This window comes from Engraulis encrasicolus, chromosome 6 (genome assembly GCF_034702125.1).
Source record: "Engraulis encrasicolus isolate BLACKSEA-1 chromosome 6, IST_EnEncr_1.0, whole genome shotgun sequence".
NCBI lineage: Eukaryota > Metazoa > Chordata > Actinopteri > Clupeiformes > Engraulidae > Engraulis > Engraulis encrasicolus.
In genome coordinates this window covers 36,216,208-36,237,407 of record NC_085862.1, presented here as the reverse complement: position 1 = coordinate 36,237,407, position 21,200 = coordinate 36,216,208, and the positions used below count along the sequence as shown (strand labels likewise).

The window sequence follows — 21,200 nt, the reverse complement described above, 5'->3', positions numbered from 1 at the left end:
CCGAATAAGGGCTTATTCGGGATACTGAAGTGTTCATATGCGCAAACGCAAATTCGGGATACTTAATATCCCGATCATATTCGGGATACTGAACAGCATGTATACGCACTCAATGGTCAATTTCAGGACCCAACAGAAAAGGAGAGAATGACTCCCATCATCAAAGTGCCCGTAAGAATTAGTAATTATTCTTCCCCTCCGACCGCATTCATATGTGTAGACTGGGCAAACGATTTTCACAATAATGGTCTGGCCATTAGGCTTAAAAATATACTAAATGACTATTATTTTGTGCAGATGAAAATATGAAAATATAATCAGTGCTTCCAATAGTTTCATAATTCCAATGGTGCCATTTTAATTTTTACAGGAAACATTATTCACCATCAAGGGCCAAATGACCAGAACACAAAAGGACACAATACTTTGTGAAAATGAATGGTTTGCAGACACTGTGTGGATCATCTCACAGCTGTGAAAGAAAAGTGTACACGATTGGACAATATAAACAAAACAAATCAATGATCAAATAAATACTTACAGCTTGCTGTCGAGCTTCAGTAAGAATCCCTGCTTGTCATACACTACAAAAAGAGAGGAAACCAATTAACACAAAACCTATATGAGGACAAAGTATTTAAGAAACACACATAATTGAAGACATAATCTATACAACAGTACTACACTTTTCAATAGCTACATAAATACACTATACTGTCCAAAACCTAAACGCTCAAATACTACATTGGGAAGAGGTTATCCTGTTGACAAGACAGACATGGTTTAGGGTGATGGGGGAACTACGTACAAGCCAGGAGTTAAAGGGGTTAGAACCTATTAGGATCCACTAGTGAGAGTGCTCTCACTAAAGAACAAAAAAAAACACTGACATCGACTATTAATGCACCTGGAGTTATCAGATGTATACACACCAACGCACAGGTGTTTACTGTCTCGCAATCACACACTCATGTAATGGAGAGTCCTTCACAGCATACACTAGGAGTTGGGGAGGGAAAAAAACAAGAGTGGAACTTTCCATCACTGGGTCATAGACACATGGATGGTAGTAGCGGTGGTGGGGAGGAGTGATGCGTATTAGGCTCATTAGACATGATTTCATCTGAGACAACATCAGTGTTTGACATGTTCATCATGTTAAAAGGTTGTCTTTTCATCCCAGTGATTATAATTTCCTCCCTGCCCTTTGGGACTGAGTGTGGACTCCCAGCTTGCAGTGGAACATGTACGACAGTGCATGGAACAGATATGATCCAGAGGATGATATCTGTTCTTCCCAATGGCCTGATTCAGAGGGCTAGCGGTCAACTCTGCTTGCTGGCTAAAGAACTAAAGCAGCTACTGTAGAGAGTGGTTGGGCGGAGAAACTTGATCTGTCATACTGTGATGGGATGAGCATATGGGGAAATATGTGCTTAATTCTAGTGGTAACTTGCGGTCAGGGGCATCAAGTGAGACTGGATGACACTTTACAATCCATGACATTTTACGGCACTATTTCATCATACCATTAGCATTGCATTTTGAGCAAATACAAGCTGAAGGCAATGACAAAACATTTAACCAACTCACCCATGGCATTTGGCATCGATGGTTAATATCTCAATATTTCATAATGGTTTAGTCACACAGGAAATTTGGCATTATAAGGGGGAAAATGCATATGCATAACCATAAAAAGAAATTTGCAAGTGGTCAGAAATGTCAAGGGAAGAAAAAAAATAGACGACAAATGCAGAAGAACATAGGCACATCCCTGAAAGAATTGATGTAATCCCCAGCCCAGTAGAGGCAAGTGCTGCTGGCCATGCGGCTCTGCCAAATTATCATGTACATAACAGATGGAGACGATCTTGTTAATCAGCCTTACAGAGTACAAAAAAACTGAGTTTATCACACTAAGTAGAGAAGAAAGCCGGGCAGAGTTGACTAATACCTGTAATCGGCAGCCTGTGTACCGCCTCAAGGTATTACAAAGCTTGTAAGGCTTTATTTTTCCACATCTGCCCACAGTTAGTGCCCTGGTTCATGCATGTTATGTCTACCATGCTAAGCGCGGCGGTACAATCTCCCCAAACATGGCACGCTTAGCCATTCTCGCATTCGGAGGATTGAGAGAGCCTGGAGAGCAGGGGGAGTTTGCCGGAGGAGTAGTTTAACGAGAAAAGCAGAAAAATCACTCATGCTGCCTGCTGCTTAGGAGAGGAAAAGGATGACGAGAGTTTTTGGTCGACGGGAGGATCTTGACCTGCTGTTGTGCGTGTTGTTAGTGGAGGTCTACCTGGAGCAGATGGTGGTGCTTGTGGAGCATCTAGGAGTGGCAGATTAGAGGAGAGATTGAGAGTCTGTTCTAGGGATGTGATGAGGCAGCGCTAGCTACTAGGCCAGGGTCTATGAAAAGAGGACCTGGCCGTGCAGTGAGTCCAGTCTACCTCAGGCCTGTGGGCAGCGTCAGGACCAGCCCAGGAGCAAGGCCCCTTACAAAGAACACAGTGCTTCTGTTTCCTGACGGCAATTCTTTTAGCATGGCATATCATGAGGGCAAAATGCCTACCCCAAGCAGCTGGAGAGACTGTCCTCGGGCGTAGCAGAGAATTGCAGTTACTAGCGCGTATCATTACTTGCAGCGTTAACTAAATGTCACAGAAAGTAAGGCATTGACCGGTGCTTGATATCCAGCAATTGCTAAGCAAATAAATAACAGAAGCACAAAGGATGAGTCTTTGTAGTTGAAATTAGGTAGCGGACAAGCTTTAGGCAGATTTAAACGGGTTTTGCAAAGCTTTTAAAATGTTGGGAGGTTTGGCTGTAGCAATCAAAATAGGAGATAAATGGACTATGGGAGTCTACTTGTAGATTAAACAGTGTTGCAATGTTATGCTCATTTAGACCGTAAGTATGGCATGCATGCAGGCACGGCAACCTCCCAACATTACTGCAAGGTTTTATCTCGGGTGCGTTGAGCCTATACCTGAAGCTACTACTCGTCCCACGGCGAATACATTATCCATTTCTGACTCTGGAACACAAGAGGTTAGGTGGAGCCAGTTAACTGGCAGTTTAGTCATGGGGTTCAAGGGCAAAAAGCCTATATTGCTAATCAGAAGACCATGACCATACAGTCAGTACTACTACTACTACTACTATGCTATCTACATACAGTGTATTTATTGCAGTCAGGGCTCTAAATTAACTTTCTTCATCACCAGCCAAAGTGGCTTACTAGCCAAACACAAACTCCCTAATGGGCCAAAGTGGCTAGTAAGTTGATCTTTTCTACCAGCCAAACTCAAATTTCATAAGCATTTGGCCGACTGGCTGGTGTTAATTTAAAGCCTTGATTGCAGTACCCCACAAATGTGCTACAATTTCTGGGTGTAACAACAAGAGGGAAGTCAGTAATGGAGTGTCAGTTCTCTGTGAGGCGATGGCAAAAATAACGTTAAAAAAAAAAAAAAAAGCCGTCTTGTGGGCGAGGCAACTTTGACCACTTCTCCATCCTTCCTTTCAACTGGTTTCAATGTTCATATGTAAGCCAATGTGGCAGGTGCTCTGAAAAATATGAAAACTATGGGATGCTCAAGCATTTCATCAAACATTCACAGGAGCTTATCGCTTCATTTGAACCTGCATCAGGCACTCGAGCGCCGTTTCTCATTTACAGTAATGACAAACCTGGATAAGTTCACTCAGAAGAAGAGGTAAAAAACGTAATTGAAAAGCCTAACAGCTCCATGTGGTCATAATAATGTAAGCATGGGGGTAATGTATTAAGATCTGTGTACTCCTGAACCTCCTCTTTATCCAGGTCAGTTAATCAGCCGGTCTCTTGAAAAAAAGAGGATTAGCTTCATCTTCAATAAGTCATCCTGTTCAGAACCTATCAAGTCTGACGTTAACACTGACAAAAACGTTTTAAATGCGTTAATGAGTCTGAGACAAAAATATAAGTTTGTTTAACGCACTCTACTCAGTCTAAAACTTCTTTCTGTGAACTGTGAAAAATACCATAGTGCCTTTACCATGTGAATTCCATAGAAAGATACAATCCACTCTGCATAGAACACTTCAGCCACTACCAATGACTAACTGACAGCTGTAATATATTGTGCCTTGTGATTGAGTGACTGCACCCTGACAAAGACAGTGTAGGTTGAAACGCGTCGGGCAGTCTATTTGCCTTTGAAAAAGTAAAAAATCAGAAACCGGAGTGCCACAGTTTCCTGCTCTTTATTTTTTGACATCAGTGGAAGGGTTTCCTGGATGCACATGGTTAGCCTATGAACAGGATGTGGTGTTCTCACTTTATTTTCTGTGTTGCATTCAGCCACTGTTTCCTCTTTTTCCCCTCTATCATGGCTGATTATCAATTTGTTAGGTCTTGGTTCCTACTTCTCTTCCCTGAACTTTTAACACTGTAGACATCAATCTCATTGTGTTAATAACAAATGTTGATCCGCCAGAGGTGTAACAACATTTTCCCTTTAAAAATACACAAATTGTAATTTAAAAAAAAAGCTATGACATGTAAAAATAGCAACCAGGCGCTGTCGAAATGGTGGTTTACAAACACAACACAGTCCAGTTGAAACATGTGAAGAGGAGGTCAGCAAATTAACCCATGACACGGCTTAGTGGGATAGCTAATCATGTGACGACCGCTACTCTGAACTACCAACCACCACACATCTACAAAACATAATCATCCACATCTATTGTGTAAAGATCGTTTCTGGGTTGATTTATTAGTGCGGATGCTAACGGTGAAGCAGCATTAACAGTCTTTCATCACACAGCTGATGTCAATTGGCTGGGATGTGGCAGCAAATGTGAGTCACTCCTGCTGTATTACTAGAGTTCGCTTGTGAAACCAAAGCTCAACTGACAATCGTGTTTACAGTAAACATGCATGGCCAGCCAAACTGGCGAAAGAAGACTCCCCCTGCGAAGCAAGCAGGCACACAAGCGCACGCACACACACACACATACACACACGTCAGGTTAATACTTCAATCAACCACACTGTGTTGTTAAACCTGAGCTGGAATGTCTGGTTTCAGCACCTTTGCAATGCATGGCATCATGTCAGGCACAGCTTCTTGTGCAATGTAAAGTAATTGTAATGTATCAATGATTTTTCTTAAGATTGTTTGGACAACTGGGCATGTTAGAAAAGTTAGTTTTAAAAACAATACCTTCACTTAAAATATACACAAAAAGCATCTTTGCAGCTCCACATTGCCTGAAAAGATAAACAACTGATGCTAGTATGAAAAGTCATGTTGATCTAGTTCTCTGAAATCTGACACTGTGCTGCTTGCTGTTCTGTGTGCTTAAACTCTGCTCTTCAAGACAAAGTCCCGAGGGAATGTGTGTAAGCTTCTGAAACGACTTAATGTCTGCAAAAGGGAGAGAGAGTGAGCAACTGGGGGGGTTGAAGGGGGTCCACTCCACAGCCACTTCAGTGAGCTATCTCCCCCAAGTGGTGGTATTACACTACCTCCAAATTGAACTATGTTATGGATAGTTTATCGCAGGCTTTCACTTTTCACTGACCAAGTCAATACCGATGCTGTCTTTGACTGTCAACATTTACACAAGAGATGGTTTAACATTAACTAAAGCAACTCGGTGAACTGCTCTTGCATACAGATTTTTCGTACAGTCAGGGGAAAAATTAATCCAGTGCGAGAAAAGCAAAAGAAAAAAAAGGCAAAATACCCCGGTAAATTACAAAACAGACACACACAAAAAGGTCTACATGCATATACAAGTTTTTTTGGTTGATTTCCTCTTTAGAAAAAAAGCTAGAGGAGGACAAGAACTCATGTTTTTTTTTTTTGTTCTTCGTGGCGACAGCTACATAGGCCAGCGATAGACTGACTGACTCCTAAGCAAAAATGACTTTTCCTCTACATGTGTCAGAAACACCATGTGAAAATGGATGACTGGGGCTTTGACGTTATACAGTAGGCTGGGTGCCTACACCCATGTCCATGCAGATCGTGTTGTCTGAACCACAACCATTTTTACCCACTATAACAAAACATGTCGTTCCATCTGTAAGCCCCTGAAATTTGTATAAATAACAACAAATGAAAATCAGTTCCACCACAGCAATTCACTAGCCTAGCAGCCACTGGTTTAAACTAGACTAACTGGAAATGCAAACATGCTGAACTGACTTCAGATTGTGTAAATTTAAAAAAATGCTGGTTTGTCCATTTATCGCACATGTTGCCATTACAAACACAGTGAATTTCAGTGTATACAAACATTTTGCTGCCATCAAACTCATGAAAGGACAAGTGTGTTTTAAAAAATAAATAAATAAAACAATTAAAAAGTCATTTGAAGGAGTAAGGTATAGCGACTTACGAGATTTCTGGCCCCAAACACGCAGGTGCAGTCTCCCAGAGGAATAATAGAGGAATCCCAGGACCAGCATGGGACATAACACCAGCATCAGGTTGCGTGTGGGCTTCATCCTGCTCATGTCTCACATTGTACCATCAACAGGCGATAACCTACACCGGACAAACAAAACAATTGTAAGCAACCCGCCCTGAACGGCTGAGAGGGTGACCTAGAACTTTATGTAGCTCAGTCTATTCATTCACCACCAGCAATCATTTTTTGACATGTCATGTTTTATGTCAAGTAGATCTGCTGAATATATAAAATGCTTTTCCCCTTCTGCAGCTATAACACACTTCACTGACATTCTTAGCTTCATTCTGTATTGCTATGACCATGCCATATTCAAATATGTAGTCAGAAAGCAATTAATGATCTTTACTTTCATGCCATGCAATTAGTACTATTTAAAGATATCCTTTCCATGGCATATACCTTAACGGCAAAGAAAAGATCTGTTTGTCTCAACGCTGAAAACTAACCTTTTGTTTTGTAGGGGTAAGGGGAAAATTACAGGATGAAGTGACAAAATGACAGACATGTTGTTTTACACAAGACCACCTTCACCTTGTCGTTGTGTAAACATGTGACGAAAAAAGGTTGTATTGCAAAGGTAGAAATACCTGTTCTTAAAACATCTGGTGTAAATGACATTGGAGGGAAGACAAAACAATTAAGATAATAACAGTAAAGCTGAGAGTAATTTCACAATGACATGACGTTTAACAAACAACAACTCAAATGAAGAATTTAAAACAATAATAAAGAAATACTTGCCTTTTTGAATCTCCCCATTTGTCCCTGCATGAAACACACCTAGCACATATAAAGTACAAGTCAACATATGTTATTGGCGAATGTTTATTTTGCATTTTATTTTATTAGCAGAAAGAGAGGGATCTCGTTGTTTAACAACGCCCAAAATGTCTTAATGGCAAATGGCAGTGAAAACTTGACGTTGTGAGTTCACAAAAGTAACACAGGGTCATGAGAGAGGCCTGCCAACAAAAAATGTCTGGTTTCAGCATGTTAGCTCGGCTAGCATGTTTTACAATCGCATAGATTAATTATTTACAAGCATTTTCTCTAATTTGAGAATTCCCATGCTGGTGCAACTTAATCATGTTTCTTCACAACTATTCAAGAAGTAAATATAGGGTAGGAATAAACATGCACACATGGCATTACATAAACGCCCAGTCAATGACTTATCAGTCACATTAAAATGCTACCTAGGCAGTAATATTATCTGTACCTAGCTAGAAATAGCCAGCTACATAGGCAGACGCTAGCTATTCCAACACCACAAACATTCAATCAACCACGACGTTGTGTTGCATCGTAACACCCATCAAATGATTAACGATAAATGTGTTAGTTGTGCACGTAACGGTTTCTTCAAACGGAAATACATACTGACAAAGGGCATATTGCTCGCTATCCTTTTAAAATAATTGTAAATTCTTAGCTGCTAGCTACGTCAGGCGGCTAATCTTGGCTAGCTCATAGTGTACTTACCTTAAAATAACAGAATGGCAATGGTGTTTTCAAAAGAGTGCTACGGTTATGTTAGTAACGTGTCGTTACATCTGAGTGAAAAGAAATGTCCGCTATCTAATTTGGCCATGATGGTCAACTGTACCGTTATCGGTAACCGCGGGGAACAACTGCATTTTACTCCGTCATCTGAGATAACGGAATCGCCGAGGCTGTGGCAAGTAATTCAGCTGGGTAGATTCTAGCTCTAACGTTAGCCAATTAGCTAACCCACCTTCGTTTTGACGTTCTTGCTGGCTAATTGGAAAGGTCTGACTGTTCGCGTTGTTCATTCAGGTTATAACAACTACAACTTTGAATACTAGCAAAATACAAAACCAGGCACGTATCTTCGCGTCCAACTAGTTCTTCTATACTAGCTCAGGTCGCATGTAAGTGTGTCATTGGGACGACTAGTTCTCGCCATCCTGTCCTAGCACTGTTAGCGGAATTCTCCAGAGGAAATTTAGGACTAGTTCTAGGAGGTGACACTGACACACTAAACACCGCTCACTTCAACAACTCTCCCTCTGACTTCCACCGATCAATTAAGTAGATGCAAACAAACAAAAACGGCTTGGTATGTGCATCAACTCAAGTTAATAATAAAGATGCGACGCTTACTATGGCACTAGAACTACTCAGTGTACAGCTGCACATGTTGCACACAGCCACTCAGTCGGTAGGAATAATACCTAAGTTGTTTGTTAGTCCCTTTATTATAGTTCTGAAAGCTTCATGGATAGCTGTCTTTAGGGAGCAACAGTTGAGTTGACCTTTTCTGGGTACGTGGTGTGGTGCTGCTTGTGACACAAGTTGTTCACATACCAGAAGCAGAGGAAAAGACGCCCACGAGCAAGCAGGCATGTTCAAGCAGGTAAAATTATAAGGAAGCCTACCAGGGCCAACGTCGAAGACTAGGTTACGTAGATTTACACTGAAAGAATTTAGGCCTATGCGATTTTTCACTGATCTTGACTGAATTTGTACAAATTAATTTTTGTCTATGCAAATGTTTTTATTGGGGGGGGGGGGGGTTAAGATCCTACACCTGCTGAGTTTTGTTTATTGCAAAACAGGTGCTAGGATCTGTAGACTACTAGATCTGAACACAAACACAAACACACGCGTGCGCACGCACGCACGCACGCACGCACACACACACACACACACACACACACACACACACACACACACACACACACACACACACACACACACACACACACACACACACTTACACTTCTGCCTTGGGTGTCCTTCTCTAGATGTGCTGTTAACTGATCCTAACCGACTTCCCTTTGTCTTTCAGGAAAGAGTGGGTGTGCACATTTTTCTGATCATTTTTGTTATTTCCCCAGCTTTATTATCATGCATGCAATATTTTCATTGCCGTCCTAGTAGCCTCACAGAGACTTACATTTTCATTTACCTAACTCACTGACCTGTATACACGTCACTGACCTAACTTAATTCCCTCCGAAGTTCACTTCATTTCACATTAAGACAATTATTTCTAAAAATTTCAAAACGAAGGGGAACTAATTGCCCTCTACATTTGTGATTATGAATACTAAGTGCCTGGTTAAGTAGGGCAAGGGCTAATAAATGAGTCCAGGCATAACTAGATTATATCATTGCACACATTGCAGAGATAAAACAACACTTGTTCACAGGTTGTAATTGTTTTTGTTCAATATTGCTGTGTGCTGCTGACTTTCTCAATCGGCTCAAGTAAGCTTGTTACATAGCAATTAGTCTGTCATTAGATGAGTAATAGACAGGACTATATACTGCGTCATTTGTGATCTCCAGAAAGTGAAGTGAAAAGTCAAAGCCCAATAAAGAAACTCAAACTCAAACTCCCATTGTCATTGTGACAGAACTCCACAGCACACAAGTGCACACAAAGGAATTGCATTTATGCCTCACCAGTCCAATGAGGGCCCCCAATGGTGTCCGAAATGGAGCAGTGTGTCAGGACGGTACCATGCTCAGGGTACCTCAGTCATGGAGGAGGATGCGGGAGAGCATTGATTATTCACTCCCCCCACGCATCAAACTGGCAAAGTGTGCATGCCCACTGCCTAGCGAAAATCTTACTGCTTCGTCACGAACGAGCCTATTGTCAGGTCGAGATTGTGAGTTCCCGAGCTGACGTTTTCAGTGACAACATATACATCATCAACATGGCGACCATGCACGCAACTGACATGTAAACAATAAATGCAGAAAAATCATCTTGTAATCACTATCAATAACACCTGCTAATGTCATTCAATTGCAGATGCAAATGTCAGTAATGCTGGTCTCTGACTGTTTCATTTAGACTACTTAAGCTAAAATGATATGTGGATGTGGAAGTTAAAGTGGATGTGAAAAAAAGAAAGGAGAACTTCAACAAAACACACATTATTCCCGATTGTTCCGGGATCTGTGCCGTTCATGCGCCACAGCCCAGAACTCGGCTGTCCTATCGTCAGCAGTGTCGTCAGCCAACTCTCGGCCTCCCGAGAACGTGAAGGCGGCATTATGTTGCCTTCACGGGCTCGGGACCTCTCGAGACAGCTGACGACACTGCTTATGTGACAACCGAGTTCTGGACTTTGGCGCATGAACACCACTGATCCCGGAACAATCGGGAATCATGCCTGTTTTGTTTTGGTCCTCTTTTCTTTTTTTCACCTCCAATTGAGCCTCCACATCAACGACATATCATTTTAACTGAAGTAAGCTAAATTAAACAGTCAGAGACCAGCATTACTGACATATGTGCATCTGCAATTGAATGACATTAACTGGTGCTGTTTTTTTTTTTCCCAAATATTTTTTTTATTCATTTTTGAACATTTTTATAATCACACATTAAACACAGAAACTGAAGGATAGTACTGCACAGTACATACAAATAAATCCACACATACTGTTGAATATATGGTCTCCGCCATATTACATGTTCGTTGAATTCAAAAAGGAAAAAGGCAAAGCAGTCCGAATATGTCCACAACAAAATCCAAAGATTTATTGTCTACAAAAACTATATTTACAGCAGTAGTAACCGATGCTATCTAGAACACTGGATACTACACAAAAAGAATAAGATACACAAGCATTCAGAGCTCTGGAGATTTCCTGACCTAAATACCCCTGACCGATAACAAAAGTTAATGCAGTTTAGGAGAGGTTAGGTAAAAAGAAACTGCCCTAAATATCCCTACATGTGTATTTTATTTGTTGTCTGTGGATGGGTGCGGTTGTGGGTGTGTGCCTATGTGCCAATCGGATGCTATGAGGGTGTGTTTTGTCAGTAGATGGGTGTGTTCGTGGGCGTGTGTCTATGTGCAGATGAGCCTAGTCTGGGATGTCGTGTGGTTCCGGGGCGGCCATTTTGACTCGTCGTTCTTGATGGGTCATCTTCATCCTGTGGTCTTCCTCTGTGCCATCTTCATCCTGTGATCTTCCTCTGTGTCATCTTCATCATGTGATCTCCCTCTGTCCCCCTTCAACCTGTGAACGACTGGGCATCATCCCCCATCCCCAAACATCAACCATTTCTATAGGGATTAGGGCCCCGGGTGGGGCTGGGCCGTCCTGGGCCGTCCTGGAAACATTAGGATTAGCTGCTGAACCAAAGACAGTTGTTAATGTGCCATCTACGCGGTCTCCCCAGACCCTAGTTGGAGTCACCCCTGACCGTTTTCTCTCTGGGGGTGATTGGTGGCACATTGAGAGTCTATTGAAACAGACATTGGTAATCAGTATGTTGAGTTGGAGGTGAGGGGCTTACTGGTGCCGTCTTGCCCAGGACTGTCTTGGAGAACATTAACATGATTGCCTTTGAACGAGAACTTAATGGTTCTTGAGCCGTCGGCTCCTGCGTAACCATCTGTGGACAACCTTTATTTAGTTATTTAGCTGCAAAATGTTCTGGGCCTATTTGTTCGCCATATCCTGTTAATCAAATCATGTTCAGTCATCCTTGCAATTTTTCATCATCACAACACATATTAGTAAACATTCAATCTTTATTATCAAACAATCTTATTAGCAATCTTTATTATCAAACATTCTTATTAAATCAACTAACAAACCAAAAGTATCTCTAGTTATCTAAAAGCTAGTTTCTACTACTGTACAATATCTAACAATACACACAATTAAAATTACAACAAAATGACAGAAAGAACAAAACTATAAATAATAATACACATTTTAAAAAAATAATAATAATAAAATAATAATAAATTAAAATACATAAGAAAATAAAAATGCTTCTCAATTAGTATCAGTATCGCTTACATTTGACATCCCATTACCTCCACCTTCTTCCAGAAAGGATAAGAATGGGTACCATATCTCCTCAATTTTTTTGCATTTACCTTTCACTATATAAGTTATTTTCTCCATGATCATGTTAGTCGCCATTTCTTTCAGCCAGTCATTTACATGTGGTGCATGGACTTTTTTCCAAAACAAAGCTATTAAACGCTTAGCTTGTAACAAACACATGTCAAGAAAAGCATATTCCTTTCTTCTCAAAGGCATTTCAGGAGGGTATAAGTGCAGAACAAATATTTTTGCTGTTAATGGTAGATTAATGCTTGTCATTTTATTAATCATATCCCTCACACCTTTCCAGAAAGACAGTATATGTTCACACTCCCATATGCAATGATAAAAATCACCTTTGAATACGGTGCATTTTGTGCAGGTATCAGGAATATTTTCATTATACTTGTGTAGAATAGCTGGAGTTATGCAAGTCCGCATCAACCATTTATATTGCAGTAATTTCAATCTTACACTTATTGTTTGTGTCTGAGCTTCCTGACATGCCTCTGTCCAATCACTCTCACACAGATCTTCTTTTAAGTCTTTCCTCCAGGCCTCTAGTTAATTGATTGACGATTCTTTTGATTCTGTTGCTATACTTCTGTATGTGATATTAAACCCCTTGCATAGCAGTCCTTTACCATTTCTGTCTCTAAACTGTTCAGCTCTGGTCTGTCCAAAGAATTATTCTGCGCAACAAAAACAAAGTTCCTTATTTGTAAATATTTAAAGAAATGATTTCTAGGTATATTAAATGTACTAACTAGTTCCTCAAAAGACTGAAATTTGTTTGAAGAATACAGATCTTTTATAGATTTTATCCCTTTATCTGCCCAATTTTTAAAGCCTGCATCCAACTTGCCTGGTTTGAAGTCTGTATTACCCCAAATGGGGCTATAACAAGATAAATTATTAGGAATACCAAAGTGTTTCTTCACCACATACCATACATTGATCATATTGAGAACAATTGGGTTTGAACAGTTTTTCCGGTGGTGTTTGAGATTAGCTGAATATATATAACTTTTTAAGGTAAGACCCTGTGCGACTTCCGCTGACTCCATATTAACCCATGATGGGGGACTTTCTGTAGAAAAATAAAACATTATGGTTCTGAGCTGAGCCGCCCAATAATACCATTGCACATTAGGACACTGGAGCCCCCCTCTATCATAAGGCAAGTACAAGAGTGAAAGGCGGAGCCTTGGACGTCTGTTGTTCCAAATGAAGTTGGTGAATAACTTAGTAAGTGTCATGAAAAGGTGCTTTGGAGGTGGTAAAGGAATGTTCTGAAATAAGTACAGTAATTTGGGTAAAATATTCATTTTCAAAACATTTATGCGACCAATTAAGGATATGGGTAGTAATGTCCATCTATCTATAGAATCAGAAATACTTTCAAATAGTGGTTCATAATTTACAGAAACTATGTTCTCTAGTTTTGGTACAACTCGTATTCCCATATATGTAAAGCTATCGGTTAAGTGAAAAATTGTAGGGTTGTTCTGGAAATGTACCCTATCATTATAGTCTAGTAACATTAACTTACTTTTTGAGTGACTTACTTTGTATCCTGATATCTTCCCAAATGTTCCTATAAGCTCTAAAAGAGCCGGTATAGATTGATCAAGATTTGTAAGAAAAAGGAGAACATCATCAGCAAATAAAGCAATTTTGTGTTCCATCTGGCCAACATTAACTCCAGTAATGTTCATATGCTTTCTAACTGCAATGGCAAAGGGTTCTATAGAAATCACAAAGAGGAGAGGAGAAAGAGGCGACCCCTGCTGACATCCCTGCGCTATATTGAAGGGTTTTGACACTGTATTATTCGTAAGCACCTCAGCTACTAGGTCATTACAAAGAATTTTAACCCATTTGCAAAAATTCTCCCCAAAACCAAATTTAGTCAATAGATCAAATAAGTAGGGCCATGTTAAAAGGTCGAACGCCTTCTCTGCATCCAGTGACAAGATGGCTGTGTCTGACGCATTCCGCTGGTTATGAAGGATGTTAAAAAGCCTTCTTACATTATGAAATCCTTGTCTGCGTTGTATAAAACCATTTTGGTCCTCTCCTATTAAATTAGGTAGTACTGCTTCCAATCTCCGTGCCAATAGTTTACATAAAATTTTGGTATCTGAATTAAGAAGACTTATTGGGCGCATGTTTTCACATTTTGTATTACTTTTTCCTGGTTTTGGTAATAGTGTAATTAGTGCTCCTCTCATTGATGCTGGAAGAAGGCCAGATTCAAATACCTCTAATGTCATATCTAACAAGGGATTTAACAGTTTTTCTTTAAATTTCTTATAAATATCTATGGGAAGGCCATGTGGGCCTGGCGTTTTTCCTGATGTCATTGCATCAATAGCTAATGCTATAGGAAAAACAACATCTGTCAGAAGCTGCTTGTGTCCTTCTACCGCTGCTCAGTGGAGAGCATATTGACATATTGTCTTTGTGTGTGGTTCCCAGGCTGCACCGTGGCACAGAGGAAAGAGCTCCAGGGGGTCATAAAGGCTGCAGAGAACATTATTGGCTGCCCTCTTCCATCTTTGGAGGGCCTACACAGCACCCGCTGCCTAAAAAAGGCCAAGTGCATTCTGAGAGACACATCCCACCCAGGTCACAGTCTTTTTGAATTGCTGCCATCGGGCAGGAGATTCAGGTCCATTAAGACAAGGACAAACAGACTGAAAAACAGTTTCTATGCAGCGGCCATCACAGAACTGAATTTTGCATCAAAAGCATACTTTTTATATACATACCATTCTTTTTATTCCATTTTTTTATTTTATTTTTATTCTTATTTTTTATTTATTTTTGCTTCAACAAGGAATGCACAATTTCGTTGTGCTTGTCACAACGACAAATAAAAGATATTGTATATTGTATTGTATCTCTTCAACAGTTATGCCCTCTTCAAGGTTCAGATGATCTTCCTCTGAGATTTGAGGCAACTCAAGATCTCCTAAAAATTGTGTTCGTAACTCATCCTGAGGAGAGATTTCTGGACTATATAGATTACTATAATAGTCTCTGAAAGCTTCATTTATCTTTATTGGATCTATGATGTCTCCAGATGGTGATTCTATTGTAACAATAGCCCTTTCCTCTTGTCTTTTTTTTAATTTGCCAAGCAAGTAATTTTCCTGCTTTATCTCCATGCTCGTAGAAATTCTGTTTTAGTTTATTTATTTTTGCTGCTGCTTTTACTGCTGATTTTTCATTATATTGTGTCCTTAAAAGAATTAGTCTATCATGTTCATCTTTATTTGCTACTCTATTCTGATATATAGTCCTTTCCAATTCACTAATCTGTTTCTCCAACTGCTCTGTGTCTTTTCTAGCTTGTTTGGATTTTGAGCTACAGTAGCCCAGGGCTTTTTCTGAACGGGGAAATAAGGGCGCCACGCCCTCATACTCCGTGGATGCGCCCTCATGTTTTTTTTGTTTGTTTGTTTTTTTTGTACATTAAAACGGAATTTGGTTATAAACGCGGAATTTGCTCATTTCTTATGATAAAATTAAAAATCCATTATTTTCGTCATCATTAATCAGTCTAAAAGACATTTCAAACACTAAATATGGACACGATATCATATCTGGCCCACGCGAGGTGATGCGCAAAAGTTCTATGCAGATCCATGATCCATGTCAGCGCATGTTGACAGTGAACGCATCTCTCTCCCAAGCGGCGTTTCCGATTGTCTCACAATGGGATCATGCGACGCGAGGCACGAGTTTGGAGTTTGTTACAACAGACGTGACCGCTACAAAATAAAAACTGATCAGGCAATGCTTTGATCATGTCTAGTTAACTTTGTTGGCCACGGAGCATAGTGACTAAAAGTTAGCAGCAACTTTGAAAAAGTCATCATCAGAAGAAAACGGCCGTCTTGTAAAGCATGTCTTTGTGTGAAACGGTAGACGGTAGGGACTTTGCGAGGGTATTTATTTAATGCCTACATATAACGTGACCGAACATGTCTGTAATGTAGCTGCACGCTGCAATATAGCCAAACTTATTCGAGAAAACCTGATGCAGCCCGAGTCCAACTTCAATGCACCAGAAGTGAATTCGCCTTCTAGTTGGGTGCGTCACGTGTATTTAATAGAATATATGCGCATGTACATTTCAGCTACCTTATTACCTGGAATATTTTTGAGGGCTGATATTACAAAAAGCTAGTAGGTAATTTTACTTTTCTTTTCTCTACCTACCATTCAACCATGAGTGGTTGGTTCTGTCCACCCACCAGTTTGAACTAAATAACTAAGAAATTTTGTTGGAGGTGTGAAAGGGGAAAATAAGTTCAAAAATGTAAAAAATCCGATTTGGCAAAAAATGAATCCGAAAAAACGAAATTTGAGAAAAAATAAAACGGAATTTGAGAAAAATTAAAACGGATTTAATAGGCCCCTAAACATTGTACTTTTAGGATGTCCACAAAAGTAAAAAAAATGTCCCTCTCAGATAGTCTCAAAAAGCCCCATTTAACCTTCATTTTTTCAAAAAATCGCGCACCGCAGAAGGGGGGGAGGACCCCCCCCCCCTTGCCCCCCCCCGTTGCTCCCTCATACTAAAAAATCCTGGAAAAAGCCCTGGTAGCCAATAATTTGACCCCTAATGTAAGCTTCGAAAGCTTCCCACCTTATACAAGCAGATGTTTCAGATGTATTTATTTCAAAATAAAGGTCAATTTGTTTGCCCAAAAATTCTACAAATGAAGGGTCTTGTAACCATCCTGCTTGCAATCGCCATTTAGGAGGGTTGTTGACCATCCTTTTATCTGTATATGCTAATGATACAGCAGCATGGTCAGAAATGACCACAGAGTGATATGTACAATCTGTTATGTTTGAAAGCAGTGTTGCTGATACCAAAAAGTAGTCAATGCGTGAGTATGTTTTATGGGCCCCAGAATAACATGAGTAAACCAAAGCGTTAGGGTTAAACTGTCGCCATATATCCAACATGTTTAAATCTCTCATAAATTGTTTTATTATTTTCCTAGATTTGGTATGTGTAGTATCTAAGCCTGTTGAGCGATCTTTCCCTGGGTCCAATGTGCAGTTCGTATCACCTGCCACAATATGTTGTCCTCTCAGACCTGATATTGAAAGGAACAAATCACTAAAAAAACCAGGACTATCATCATTAGGGCCGTAAACATTGATTAAATTAATTTTATCTCCAAACAAAAACCCTTCAATTATAATAAACCTACCAGCTGGGTCTTTCACTACTTTTTCCACTTGAAAGGGGATGGATTTATGAATAAGTACCATTACTCCTCTGGTATTTGAGGCGTAACAGCATGAGAAAACCTGACCATGCCATCTCCTCTGAATTTTAATAGTTTCCCCTGTTGTCATGTGTGTTTCCTGCAAAAACACTATTTTTGCCTGCAGTAATTTAATTCTGTCCATTACTTGTTTCACTTTTTTAAGGCTACCCATTCCCCTACAATTCCAAGTTATGAATTTCACCTTTTCCGTTTCAGACATTACATTTTTTACTGTACTTAGTCACCCATGCACCCATTTCAAACGATGAGACGAACCTACCGTTGAGAAGCCAAAACAAAAAGCAAAAAACACATACAAAAACAAAAACACAGTAAACGCCACACAATTTTGAACTTTAAAACTAAACCTTGTAACCCCCTTCGCACCAACCTGTTCATTATGTTGGCCTATCCCCCCTCCCCCCTTTACGTTTACTTCCTGTATGGGTATGTTAGATCCACACATCTGTGAGGAGCTAAGTTTGGTCCTCTCAGTCACCTACATTTGACTCAACCTTCTAATATTCTACTCAAAATGTCAAAGTGAAAATTCAACTTCAAATTACACCTGCCTTAAAAATATTTTTTTTTTAAATCTTTTTTTGTTTTTCAGAAAAGGCACACTGTTAATCAGACTAGGTCTCATATTATCCCCCTTTTTTGAAGATCACAACATAAAGAAAATGTCCATTAGTCAACCAAGGGGAGAGAAAAAAAAACTAAAACTGAATGTGAGGTAAAAGTAGTACCATCACTAAAAAAATAAAATAAAATAAAAAAATCCTCAGTTATTAAACTTGCTCAGTCCGTCAACATTAGGCCTAATTGAGCCTACTTCAAGCCTTTAACATAACCTAAGCTGCAGACAAAATCAGAATATAGCAAGAAAAAAAACAGTTTTAACTCTTTTTCTCAGTTACCCAGTCCTTCCATGAATTGCTCCACTTCGGTTGGCGTGTCATACAGCTCGGTTTTCCCGTCGTAGGTGAGAAGCAGTCGTGCAGGAAAGACGACACGGTGCTTGTCGATTCCCCTCTGTCGCAGCTTCTGTCTCACTCCATCGTAAGCCCTCTGTTTCCTGTGCGTCTCAGCGGTGACATCGGGGAAGAATCGGATTGCTTCATCTTTATATTTCACTGACCCCTTTTCTTTGGCCGCTCGCAACACCTCTTCCTTCTGTCTGAAGTTGAGAAACCTCATAATGAGAGTTCTCGGTCGAGGCGGAGTGGCATCGGCATTGGCATCGGCTCCCTCCTCTGTCTGTGTCTGGGGTCGTGGACCGATTCTGTGTGCGCGTTCCAATGCCAGCATGGTGTCTTTCATCTCTAGGATTGAGGGAATCCAACTTTCTAGGAATTTGCAAGCGTCTCGTCCTTCTTCTTTCTCCGGCAAGCCCACTATCCTCACGTTATTTCTCCGACTGCGGTTTTCCATCTCGTCCATTTTCTCTAGCAACAACTTCACTTGGGATTCTAAAGTGTTAACGCGAGTTTTAAGTTGTGTTACTTCGTCCTCTGCGACCGAAATTCGTTCTTCCGCCTCTTCAACTCTTTCGGTTATGTCTTTGACTTGTTGTAACACCCCATCTATCTTTTCAGTAATTCGCTTTTCCATTCTTTGTATTGCTTTCATGACATCCGAAGTGCTGGGGCTGCTAGTGTTACCGTCGTGGGTTTCATTTTCGCTGTCGCCATCTTCAACATCCTCGTGTTCAGATTCAGAAAGTTCTGGTCTTTCGACGTCTTTTTCTTGCTTTTGCAGTTTTTGAGCAGCTGTCTGTCTCCTCGTTTGTGACATTTTCACTATTATGTTGAAATCAGATCATAAATTTCGAATATGAGTAGAATTAAATGTTTTCAAGGAATTATAATCAGGAGGGTAGGTGTCACGCAGCCTCTCAGCACCCCGCCATTACCGGAAGTCCTTAACTGGTGCTGTTGATAGTGATTACAAGATGATATTTTAGCATTTATGATACTGTTTACATGCCAGTTGCATGCATGGGCGCCATGTTGATGATGCGTGTGTCGTCACACAAAACATAAGCTCGGGAACTCGTTGTTCTATACTTCCGCCAGAGATCAACCTCGATAATTATCGATCTGACATTGCGTCACCAAATGTTCACGCCCACTTTCCCGAGGTTTTAGGTCGGCTTTCTTGGGATTCTCGACTTTTTGAACGAGCCATATGGTTATAAAATAAAATTATATGTCGTGGGTGTGGAGGCTCAAGGTGAGGTGAAAAAAAGAAAAGAGAACCAAAACAAAACACGCATGAATCCCGATTGTTCCGGGATCAGTGGCGTTCATGCGCCAAACTCCAGAACTCGATTGTCATGTGAGCAGTGTCGTCAGCTGTCTCGAGAGGTCCCGAGCTGGTGAAGGCAACAATTGTCAGGGGTCCTTCTGTGTGGTGTCATTTCCTGTGACATGCGCTGCATCTCATATCGAGCACTTCTGTCAGTGCACTGACGGTTAGTGCATAGAGCACACAGTGCACTGAGGTGTTAAGTTGAAATGTTTGAGCACTGCACTGTGTCCTCTGAAATTTTCAGTGAGCACCCTACGCACTTGTGAGACACACCCTGTGTCTCAATCCACGCACTTCTGCACTTCGGGCACTGTGTTTCAGTGCATAGGGCGCTAACGCTGAAAATTTTGGTTGAGTCAGTGCACTGAAAGCGCCCAGATGATCCCCTACCAATGGCGGAAAACGCAGCGCTTGAACAATGGACACTGCTTGCACTAAACGGCCACCATGTTGTCAATGAAACTTAGGAAATGTGGCGTCCAAGTTCAGAAGAAGAGTCTGGTCAACAGTCTCCTATCTGTAAGTAATGTTGCTGAGACACCAACCTTTTCATGCCAACCCAAGTATTGTGTGTGTGATTGTTGCCCTTCAGGGTGAAGGAAATGTAAATACAAGCACGAGACGCTGTGCAAACAGCAGCCAACAGTAAACAGTAAAGCCATTGTAAACAGTAGCCAACCGATATTTTGGCGAACTTATGCCATGCTCAGCCGTCACTTCCAGCGATGGCACAGTGCATAGTGCTCAAAGTTTTCCACGACACTATGCATGGAGACCTCCGTCCATCAGTGCACTGACAAAAGTGCATGGAATTAGACATTGGGATGGTCTTCTGGCACAAATGAACTAAATGGCTGTTACGCCACATTCACTAAGTTTACATGAGGTTTTCCATCCCGAATAATCGCTACTAAACTAAACGGTAAGTTTCTGCCATTTTATTGTCAGCGTGGTGGCCGTTTAGTGCGTGCAGTTTCCATCTTTCTAGCACTGCGTTTTCCGCCATTGTTAATAGGGGATCATCCGGGCGCTTTCAGTGCACTGACTCAACCGAAATTTTCAGTGTGAGCGCCCTATGCACTGAAACACAGTTGTGCACAAGTGCACAAGTGCGTGGATTGAGACACGGGGAATTATTCAGAATTAAATAGATCCGTTGAGTTTGCTTTGATCTTTCCTTTAATTACGAATTAAGATGTGTTTACATGACGTTTTCATAGCGGAATTAAACCGAATTAGTCAGTTAATTCCGAATTAGGCTAAATGTCTCATGTAAACGTAGCAATT

The 21,200-nt window shown here is 40.7% G+C and overlaps 1 protein-coding gene across 6 annotated transcripts in view; it reads right to left on the bottom strand.

Moving 5' to 3' along the window:
* st3gal3a (ST3 beta-galactoside alpha-2,3-sialyltransferase 3a) overlaps positions 1-8,786 on the bottom strand; it is a 47,922-nt gene extending 39,136 nt beyond the window's left edge. The window contains exons 1-6 of one of the 6 annotated variants that reach the window (XM_063201424.1): positions 8,670-8,786; positions 7,216-7,254; positions 6,400-6,548; positions 2,993-3,040; positions 2,270-2,332; positions 542-584 (exon numbers count right to left, since the gene is read on the bottom strand). In XM_063201424.1, coding sequence (XP_063057494.1) covers positions 542-584; positions 2,270-2,332; positions 2,993-3,040; positions 6,400-6,517 — 272 coding nt within the window. In that variant the 5' untranslated portion in view covers positions 6,518-6,548; positions 7,216-7,254; positions 8,670-8,786. Of the gene's footprint in view, positions 1-541; positions 585-2,269; positions 2,333-2,992; positions 3,041-6,399; positions 6,549-7,215; positions 7,255-7,956; positions 8,650-8,669 lie in introns of those variants that run through there. The other 5 variants (XM_063201422.1, XM_063201423.1, XM_063201425.1 and 2 more) reach the window with 5 other exon arrangements.
* Positions 8,787-21,200: the final 12,414 nt, after the last annotated feature.